The 10,667-nt window shown below is 38.1% G+C and overlaps 1 protein-coding gene across 1 annotated transcript in view; it reads right to left on the bottom strand.

Moving 5' to 3' along the window:
* Nucleotides 1–10,667, bottom strand: part of KIAA2012 (KIAA2012 ortholog) — a 126,456-nt gene that overhangs the window by 15,514 nt on the left and 100,275 nt on the right. Inside the window, 1 exon segment of the mRNA XM_024124719.2 lies at nt 1,981–2,071. Within this exon segment, the coding sequence (XP_023980487.1) occupies nt 1,981–2,071 (91 nt within the window).

The raw sequence follows: 10,667 nt of genomic DNA, 5'->3' as shown, positions 1-10,667 counted from the left end.
CTAGATTCCACATATATGCGTTAATATACGATATTTGTTTTTCTCTTTCTGACTTACTGCACTCTGTATGACAGTCTCTAGGTCCATCCCCGTCTCTAAAAATGACCCAATTTCGTTCCATTATATGGCTGAGTAATATTCCATTGTATATATGTACCACATCTTCTTTATCCATTTGTCTGTCAATGGGCATTTAGGTTGCTTCCATGACCTAGCTATTGTAAATAGTGCTGCAATGAACACTGGGGTACCTGTGTATTTTTGAATTATGGTTTTCTCTGGGTATATGCCCAGTAGTAGGATTGCTAGGTCATATGGTAATTCTATTTTTAGTTTTTTAGGAACCTCCATCCTGTTCTCCCTAGTGGCTGTATCAGTTTACATTCCTACCAACAGTGCAAGAGGGTTCCCTTTTCTCCACACCCTCGAAGAAGGAATAGTTTGCCTCTCTGGGGTTGCATATTTATGACTTTAACAAAATGAAATAGGATTACCTAACTGAAATTTCTTCTATCGAAGGCTTAGCTGAAAAAAAAGTGACCTTTAAGAAAGATTGTCACAGAAACATGCGCCTATATATCCATTTCTTTATGCCCTCTGAATTCTATTCTTGATCAAATTCAGATACCAAAATGTCATGTACTGTGTTAGTGTGATCCCTTGTAGAACTGCTGTCACTGACAGCAGTGTGTCTGGAGGATAACTGACTTATGTTCTCTGGGTAAAAAGGTCACTAAGAAAGAGCCATATGGATTGAGTAACAGCTGCAGCAGCAGCTACTGTGTGCCAGGCCTGGTCTTGGATATTTTATTTTTTAGCTAAATCAGTATTATATTTACTGAGTTGGGCTAGCACAGGGCCTTACTATAGAAACTTGAGAAATATTTATCAAATGAGGTAAATGGAATTTCCTGTAAATATATGAGTCTTTAAATCATTCAATGTCACTCTATAAAACCTATAGAAGTATACTTTAGAATTTAGTGCTAGGAAAACCTTTATTTCCCCTGAGGAACCGGCATGCTGCAAATGAGAACCACAAAACCTGATCGAGTTGCTCCCCCCGCCCTTTTTTTTTTTTTTTTTTGCTTTCACATGCAGTCTGAAAGTCTGAACTTTAGTCACAATGACTATAATGACTTTGGGGGAGTGTTGGTGTTCTTTTTTCTTTTCCTCCAGATTAAAAATACATTCTTTTTGATTATCTCATCTTTCTTTTTTGGTGGATAGGGGGTTGTTATTGTAAGCAGTTTAAATCCATTTTGGAGAAGATGAGATACAAAAGTTAAAACGTGGAGTTCTTCAGATAGCTGCCTCAATACCCAAGTGCCCGTTCCCTTTTTTGTTCCTAGAGAGCACCCAGCCTTTCTGACCCAGGAGGGAATCCTTATACCATGAGGCAGGTGAGGGCAGGTTCTAAAGTCACCAAGGCTCATGGGAGGTCACAGAGGCTATCGGTCCAGCTTGCCACTGCCAACCGGGGCTTGGGTAAAGTGACTGGGCCTGACCAGCCGAGCTGCTGGCTGATGAGCTCATAGTAAGCACATATGGTGAGCACACAGGAATCACTTAATACACGTTAGCAATTTGTATTAGTATTATTGGTATTATTGATTTTACCCAGAGCTGAGTGAATGCTGAGAGGAGCAACCAAGGTTGAGCTGAGAGACCTCTGCTTTCGAGGCATGTCTGCAGAGCTCAGATATGTGGAAAAATGGAGAAAGCTGCTTCCACATAGAGTTCAACTTTGCTCTTCACCCACCCAGCCAAAGAATATGTTTAAGTAGGAAACACATCACAGTATAATCCTCCCCAAGAATCTTTGTTTCTTAGACAATCATTTAATTCTGGCTGGCAGAGCATGGGGCTGGTTAGCTGAGAATCTTCATGCCTCTTAGAAAAGAACGGAAATGAAATTAATTAAAAAGAAAGAAAAACAAAAGTAGAGAAGTCCATGTCATTATGACTTTGAATACTTACGCCTTTTGGACAGTATCTGCCTCAGGGGTCTGGATGTGCTCAGCCACAGAAACACTAAGAGGGTCAAGGGTCATACTCCTCCGCTCTGGGTCTGTGAAGACAAAGAGCATCCTTAATTAGCAAAGGACAACAGACAGTGATCCCACACATGAGAAAACGTCTAATCTGGTGAGCAGTCGAAGCACGCAAATTAGCACAACAAGGTATGTTATACCTAGGAAACTGGCAAATGCTGCAGAAACTAGTGCTGACACATGGCAAGTGACATTAAAATCAGTAAGCCCCTTTGGGAAAGCGATGTGACAGTACATATCAAGACCTAGAAAAACGTTCTTGTCTTTGATCAGGAATCTCACTCCTGTGTATTTTCATAAGGAAATAATTTAAAAGAAGAAACAAGCTTTTTGTACAAAGTTATTTATTACATTACCATTAATAATAAAAAATTAGAAACAGCCAAACAATGGGAAATTTATGATGCATTAATTTGACATTTAGAATTATGGTTGAAAAGATAAATCAGCATGGAAAATATGATATGGAAAATATGATATAATGACAAGTAAAAATAATAAACTATAGAACTGTGTATTAAAACTGTAAAAGCTGGAAGAGAAAACAGAAAAAGGAAATAACATGCTAGATAAAGAGGTTTATGTGTTTAAATTTTTTCTTAAAACCCCAGTGTGGTTATATCATTGAAAAGAAAACTGATTAAAAAAAAAAAGCCTTCTGAGGAAGGCTTATGCAGGCTACACAGCTATTGCTGGGTGCTCTGAAGACCATATTGGGTAGTTTTCAGAATGAGAAGTCTCCAGACTGACTTCATATTAGACTAGGCTACTTTTTATTTTAGATACTGTAAGCAATTTTTAATTATGAAACATATATTTCGTTGCAGAAAATTTGGAAAACACAAGCATAAAGAAGAACTCTCCCTGCCAATCAACATATAATTATTAGAATGACTAAAAAGACTGACTATATCAAGAGTTGACACAGATGCAGGGGAACTGGGACTCTCATTCACTGCTGGTTAGAATGTAAAATGGTACAACCACTTAGGAAAATAGCTTGACAATTTCTTAAAAAATTAAATATTGGATGTACCATAACATCCAACCATTATTCTCCTAGGTGTTTTATACAAGAGGAATGAAAGCATATGTCCATAAAAGGACTTATATGCAAATGGTCATAGCAGCTTTATTTGCAATAGTCAAAAACTTGAAACAGCCGAAATGCCCATCCACAGGTGAATGGATAAACAGGCTAGTATGTACATACGATGCAATACTATTCAGTAGTAAGAAGAAATGAGGTATTGATACACTCAACAACATGGATGAATCTCAAAAGAATTATGGGGAGTAAAAGCAATCAGACAAAGAAACGGTATACATGGTATGCTTCCATTTATATAAAATTCTAGAAACTGCAAACCAGTCTATAGTGACAGAAAGCAGATCGGTGTTTGTCTGGAAATGATAGACACTGGAGTTGGGGGAGGCATGAGGAAACGTTTGGGAAAGATGAAATTAAAAAAATTTTTTTATTTATTTGGCTGCACCAGGTCTTAGTTGCAGTACGAGGGATCTTTGACCTTTGTTGCGGCATGTGGGATCTTTTAGTTGTGGCATGCAGGATCTTTAGTTGCAGCAATGTGAACTCTTAGTTGTGGCATGGAAGTCTTAGCTGTGGCATGTGGGATCTAGTTGCCTGACCAGGGATCGAACCCGGGCCCCCTGCATTGGGAGCGCTCTTTCTTAGGCACTGGACCAACAGGGAAGTCCCCTGAAATGTTTTATCTTGATTGTGGTGATAGTTTCATGGGTGTCCACATATACAGTATCAGAACTTACCTAGTAGATTTTAAAAGTTCTCATCACAAGAAAAAAAATTGTAACTATGTGTGCTGATTGACGTTAACTAAGCTTATTGTGGTAACCATTTTGCAATATAAAGTCATTATGTTGTACACCTTAAACTAATACAACGTTATATATCAATTAATCTCAAGAAAACTAGAACCTCCCGCTACAAATCATAACAATATTTAATGTTTCAATAGAAGAAAATTGTTGGTTGAATAATTTTATATTCTACCAAATAATTATACATAATTAAAATCTAAGGAAAAGTGAAGTTGATTGCATTAAAATCTTTATAGAAAAAGTAATATTTAACACTTAAAGAAAACTTATCTAATTGTACAATTTAAATAGGTGTAATTTATTATAAGGCAATTATCTCTTGATAAAGCTGCTTAAAAAACTTAAAGATATATTAATACAAATAAAGTGTCTAAAACAGTGCTGGCACCTGTTAAAAACAAGAACCAAAAACAAACAAACAAACAAAAAACCCCTGATTCATGATCCCTCTACTCACATACAACTACAGTAAAATACTTTGGTGTGTATACTTTCATGCATATATAATAAATATATACTCATATTTTAATAGAGTTGATAAAATAATGTATATATAATTTTAATCTATTTTTATGTTATTAGAATTTCCCATATCATTAAATATTCTTAAAAATGATTTTAATAACAGCATAGCATTTCATCATATGGATATACCATAATAGACTTAACCAAACATGTAACTTTTAAAATTCAGGTTGTTTTGAATTTTTTTTTTTTTTTTTTGCCGTACGCGGGCCTCTCACTGCTGTGGCCTCTCCTGTTGCGGAGCACAGGCTCCGGACGCGCAGGCTCAGCGGCCATGGCTCACGGGTCCAGCCGCTCCGCGGCATGTGGGATCTTCCCGGACCGGGGCACGAACCCGCGTCCCCTGCATTGGCAGGCGGACTCCCAACCACTGCGCCACCAGGGAAGCCCTGAATTTTTTTAATAACTAAAATGAACTTTGCATAGCATATCCCTGAAAGGAATGTTTCTGATTATTAAAGGACTTAGTCGTTGTCCACATCTATGATTACTGAAGAATGTACAGTATTAAAAGCACAATGTCTGCTGCTGAATTGCTCCCCAGAAAATTTGTACCAATTTACACTCCAAGGAAATGCTCATTCATTCCTTTATTTATCACATGTTTAGTAGATACCTACTACCTGATGGTCGTTGTGTTAGGTGCTGGGAATATAGTGGTGAGTAGGACGGATTCACACATTGGTCTCAGGAAGCTTAAATTTTAGTGGGGAAGATGGATATTAGCACAAAGCAAAACAAAATAATTTTAAAAAATGTTTTTTGAAAGGAAGACTCAATATTCAATCCTCACTTCTCTCTCTCTTTGAGCAGTAGATTCTTGCATGAATTAATTGATTTTGCCTCAATTTTGTTTAAAGGTATTATAACTTTTTTTTTGCGATACGCGGGCCTCTCACGGTTGTGGCCTCTCGCGTTGCGGAGCGCAGGCTCCGGACGCGCAGGCTCAGCGGCCATGGCTCACGGGCCCAGCCGCTCCGCGGCATGTGGGATCTTCCCGGACCAGGGCACGAACCCGTGTCCCCTGCATCGGCAGGCGGACTCTCAACCACTGCACCACCAGGGAAGCCCTAAAGGTATTATAACTTTAAAGAAAGATTTGAAAAGAAAAAATTTACCTGTCATCCCACCAGCATTATTCCCTTAATAGTAGTTTATCCATTTTTCAGTGTTCAGTGGTGTCCGCACCACCACCCAGAGGAACTTGGGTTCTCTTCTGCCATTCCCAGATGTTAAGGGTGGCATCTACTATCTCATACATCAACCTCCAGACTTTGGAGTAGGGACAGAATTGTTAATGTACATGGTGGTTGAGGGAAGTGGAAAGGTTGATTGCAGTGGTACCCTGGAATTTATTTTGTCTTGGATCATATGTAATAGTAATAGAGAGTGGGAGCTGATTTAAGTATTTCTGTGATTGAGAGGAATTCTGTGAGTTTCTTTCCCTAACTTGGCTGGCTTGGTAGAAGCTGTCTCATTGAACGAGTTTCACTGCTCTTCACGGAACTTTGGGACAGGGCACCATATGACCAGCAGAGGGCGCGTTTGTATTGACCAAAAGATGGGGTTCTACAATTGGTGTGATTTCACCACTTTGATTAGAATTGAAATCCTGTCGCTGGGACGTGGACCACAGCAGGGTGTTTTGTTTTGTTTCTCTAGTAAAATAACCTTATATTTAGGAAGTATTGGAATAAACTAAGTCAGTACTTTGAATAATAACCTACAACTTTTAACTGCCTTAAAAAAATCTGTAAAATATTTTAGGAATGCAGAGTATAGAAAAACGACCGTATAATGATTACCCATGAACTTACCACCTACCTTTGTGAAATCTTAACATTTTGCCATATTTGATTCACATTTTTTTTCTAAAGAAATAAAACATTTAAGATATAGTCTAAGACTTTATTGTATCACATATAATCCTATTTCCCTCACTCCCCAGAGGTAACCATTCCCTTAAATTTGGTATTTATCAATTGACTGGGTTTGGAATATGCTACCCCCAAACATGGCACCTTGGCATACTGAGTATTTTAAGCTGAAGGAATTTGAGAAAGGGCAGTGTAGGTTATGAGACGGCTACTCATGTGAGAGGTAGGTTCTACTTGGAGGAAAGGGGCGCCCTTATCCCTGAAGACAGAGAGACTCTGAGAGGAACCCAAACAAACAGGCCTCGCTCTGTTTCCCCCAGTTTATTACCCTTTGCGCTTACGTTTTGTACTATCACATTGTCCACTCTTCATCAAACCAAGTATAAAGATGCTCAGGCTTAACTACTTCCTTATGAATCATCCTGCATCACATAAAGCTTACATTAAATACATTTGTGTGCTTTTCTCCTGTTAGTTTGTCTTTGTCAGTTTAATTTTCCGGCCCAGGCAGGGCCTCTAAGAGAGTAGAAGAAAAGTTTTTTCTCTCCTACACTGTCCACATGTATATTTTTATATCTTTACCACATATAAAGCACTTCTAAACAACATATAATATTATTTTACATATTAAAACTTCGTACCAGTAATATCATTTATGTCACTTTTGCAACTTGCTTTATTTTGCTTAATATCTTGTTTTTGAGATTAACCCCTGTTAATACATATAGTTTCCATTCACTTATTTTAAGCTCTTGTACCTTATTCCATTGTATAAACTTACCACAATTTATTTATCCATTTTGCTATTGATGGCTTTTTTATTTCCAGTTTTTTGTGATTACAAACAATGCTGCAATGAACCTTCCTGAGTGAGTCACTGTTCATACATGAAAGAGTTTCTCTAAGGTATACCTGGGAATGGACTTGTTGGGTTGCAGGGTATATGCATCTTCAATTTATTGGGTATTTCCAAATTGCTCTGAGTTTCTAAAACTCCACATATCCTCATTAATAATGAGTATTTACAGACAAAATTTTTTGCTAATCTGATATATATGAAATATCTCTTTTTCTTTTAATTTGAATTTTCCTGATTAGCAAGTTTGACTAAGAAATAAATGGTCATTTATTTAGGTTTCCTCTTCTGTTAATTACCTATTAATATCTTTTACCCATTTTTTATTTGGGTTGTCTTTTTTTAAAAAAATTAATTAATTAATTAATTAATTTTTGGCTGTGTTGGGTCTTCGTTGCTGCACGTGGGCTTTCTCTAGTTGCGGCGACTGGGGCCTACTCTTCGTTGCAGTGCATGGGCTTCTCATTGCAGTGGCTTCTTTTGTTGTGGAGCACAGGCTCTAGGTGTGTGGGCTTCAGTAGTTGTGGCACGCGGGCTCAGTAGTTGTGGCTTGCGGGCTCCTGAGCACAGGCTCAGTAGTTGTGGCACATGGGTTTAGTTGCTTCGTGTCATGTGGAATCTTCCCCGACTAGGGCTAGAACCCATGTCCCCTGAATGGGCAGGCGGACTCCCAACCACTGTGCCACCAGGGAAGCCCGTGGTTGATTGTCTTTTGCCTTCTCTATTTGTAGCAGTTTTTGGTGCATTTGGGGTACTAATACTTTGTTGGTTATATGCACCACAGATATTGTCTTCTAATCTGTATTTGTCTTTTAACTCTGTTTAACATAACAAAAACTTTAATTCTAATATAGTTGGGTTTGTCAATAATTTTCTTTATGGTTTGTGTTTTGAATCACGGGTAAGAAAATTTTCCCTTTCTCAAATTCATAAAGATATTCTTTTTTTTTTAAACATCTTTATTGGAATATAACTGTTTTACAATGGTGTGTTAGTTTCTGCTTTACAACAAAGTGAATCAGTTATACATATACATATGTTCCCACATCTCTTCCCTCTTGCGTCTCCCTCCCTCCCACCTTCCCTATCCCACCCCTCTAGGTGGTCACAAAGCACCGAGCTGATCTCCCTGTGCTATGCGGCTGCTTCCCACTAGCTATCTGTTCTACATTTGGTAGTGTATATATGTCCATGCCACTCTCTCACTTCGTCACAGCTTACCCTTCCCCCTCCCCATATCCTCAAGTCCATGCTCTAGTAGGTCTGTGTTTTATTCCCGTCCTACAAGATATTCTTGTATATTTTCTTCTAAAAGATTAAGAATTTTGCTTTTTCACATTTAGATCCTGAATACATCTGTTATTTTATGAGGTAAGGATTTAAAAATTGGATAACCAGTTATCTGAAAATTATATAGGGAATAATAGCTCATTCTCTCCCCACTGTTTTCTAATACCACTTTTGTCACATTTCATTTCTGTATATGGGTGCATTTATTTCTGGATTCTCCCTTCTGTCTGTCCCTAAGTCAATATCATAGCCTTAAAGTAATTTTTGATATGTGGCTGGGTAAACTCTTCCTCTTTGTTGTTCTTCAAAATTGTATTGGCAGGACTTCCCTGGTGGTCCAGTGGGTGGTCCCCCACCAATGCAGGGGTCCTGGGTTCTATCCCTGGTTGGGGAACTAGATCCCCCACGCAGGCTGAAACTAGGAGTTCGCATGCCTCAACTGAGAAGTCCACATGCTGCAACTAAGACCCGGTGCAGCCAAAATAAATAAATAAATAAACAACTAACTAACTAACTAACTAACTACTCCAGGGAGACCCATTCATTGGTGGGGACCCCACACTTTAAAAAAAAATTGTATTGGCTATTTTTGACACTTCTTTATGCATTTTGCGATCAACTTATCACGTTCCACCAAAGACCCTACTGGGGATTTTAAAAAATAGAGTTGCATTGAATTTATAGATTAATTTAGGGAGAACTGTCACCTTCAAATCTTTGAACATTATATATAGCACTATATAGAATGTTATATTTATTCAGGCCTACTTTTAGTTAATTTAATAAGATTTTATAATTTCTTCATGAACGTCTAACACATCTTTTTTTAGATTTATTGCTTTTTAAATTTATTGATATATGTTTTAAAATTACATTTATTCTGCCTTCCTACATAATATGTACCACTAGATAACTAAATAGTAGAAGAGAAAAAAAAATTTTTGGTAGGAGTTTCCCAAGTAATTCATAACCTTTAATGAATGAATGGATCTGTAGCTGGTGGCATCGTGAAGAGACCGGCAAACATTACATCTCCTGATGGAAGAACACAATGCCCTCGATGAAGTGGTCTTGTGAAAGCCAATCCTGAATCTGATCAAGTCTCTAGATCCAAGTACTAACTTACAGAAAATACAGAAGACAGAGAAACATGTTAAACTATACCTTGAGGATTCAATCAGCGAAATCTAGATTGTGGGAAACTCTACAGTAAAAGTCACCCAGTTTCCTAAAAATAAACTAAGTGAGGGGAAAGAAAATAGAAATGAGAAGACTCGATCAATTAAAGGACCCTTAAAAGCCATGTGTCGGGACTTCCCTGGTGGCGCAGTGGTTAAGAATCTGCCTGCCAACGCAGGGTACACCGGTTCGAGCCCTGGTCCAGGAAGATCCCACATGCCGCGGAACAACTAAGTCCGTGCGTCACGACTACTGAGCCTGCGCTCTTAGAGCCCGTCGCAATGAAAGCCCACACACCGCAATGAAGAGTAGCCCCTGCTCTCGGCAGCTAGAGAAAGCCCGGGCGGAGCAACGAATACCCAACGCAGCCAAATATAAATAAAAAAAAAACACAAAAAAGCCGTATCAACTGATTGCAAACAAACTCTAAAACAATTATAATGATTTTGAGACAATTAGAATGTGGAAAAAACCGATTGGATATTCAATTATATTAAAGAATAGTTCTAAGTTTTAGGTACAATAGTGGTATTACGGTTATGTCAAAAGAGTCTCTTCCTGTCTTTTAAAGATGCATACTCAAGTGTATATGGGTAAAATGATATAAGCCTGGAATTTGTTTCAAAATACTATAGAAGGCAGGAAGGAATTGGGGATATAGGTGAACAATATTGGCCAGGAGATGGGTACGTGAAACTCATTGGTGCTGTTCTGTCCACCCTTGTGTATGTTTGGGGTTTTCCATAATAAGAATTATTTTAAAATTGCATTATAAATTGTACTTTATGTTTGCAAATACTATTTTTTTCCACAATTGATTTTTGTTATTGATGTATATTTAGTAATCTTGCTGAATTTTTTTGTCTTTTTTTTTTTTAATATTTATTTATTTATTTATTTTTGCTGTGTTGGGTCTTCGTTTCTGTGCGTGGGCTTTCTCTAGTTGCGGCGAGCAGGGGCCACTCTTCATCGCGGTGCGCGGGCCTCTCACCGTCACGGCCTCTCTTGCTGCGGAGCACAAGCTCC

Source organism: Physeter macrocephalus, chromosome 2, assembly GCF_002837175.3.
Source record: "Physeter macrocephalus isolate SW-GA chromosome 2, ASM283717v5, whole genome shotgun sequence".
NCBI classification, from domain to species: Eukaryota; Metazoa; Chordata; class Mammalia; order Artiodactyla; family Physeteridae; genus Physeter; species Physeter macrocephalus.
This window is presented reverse-complemented; position numbering and strand designations above follow the sequence as displayed.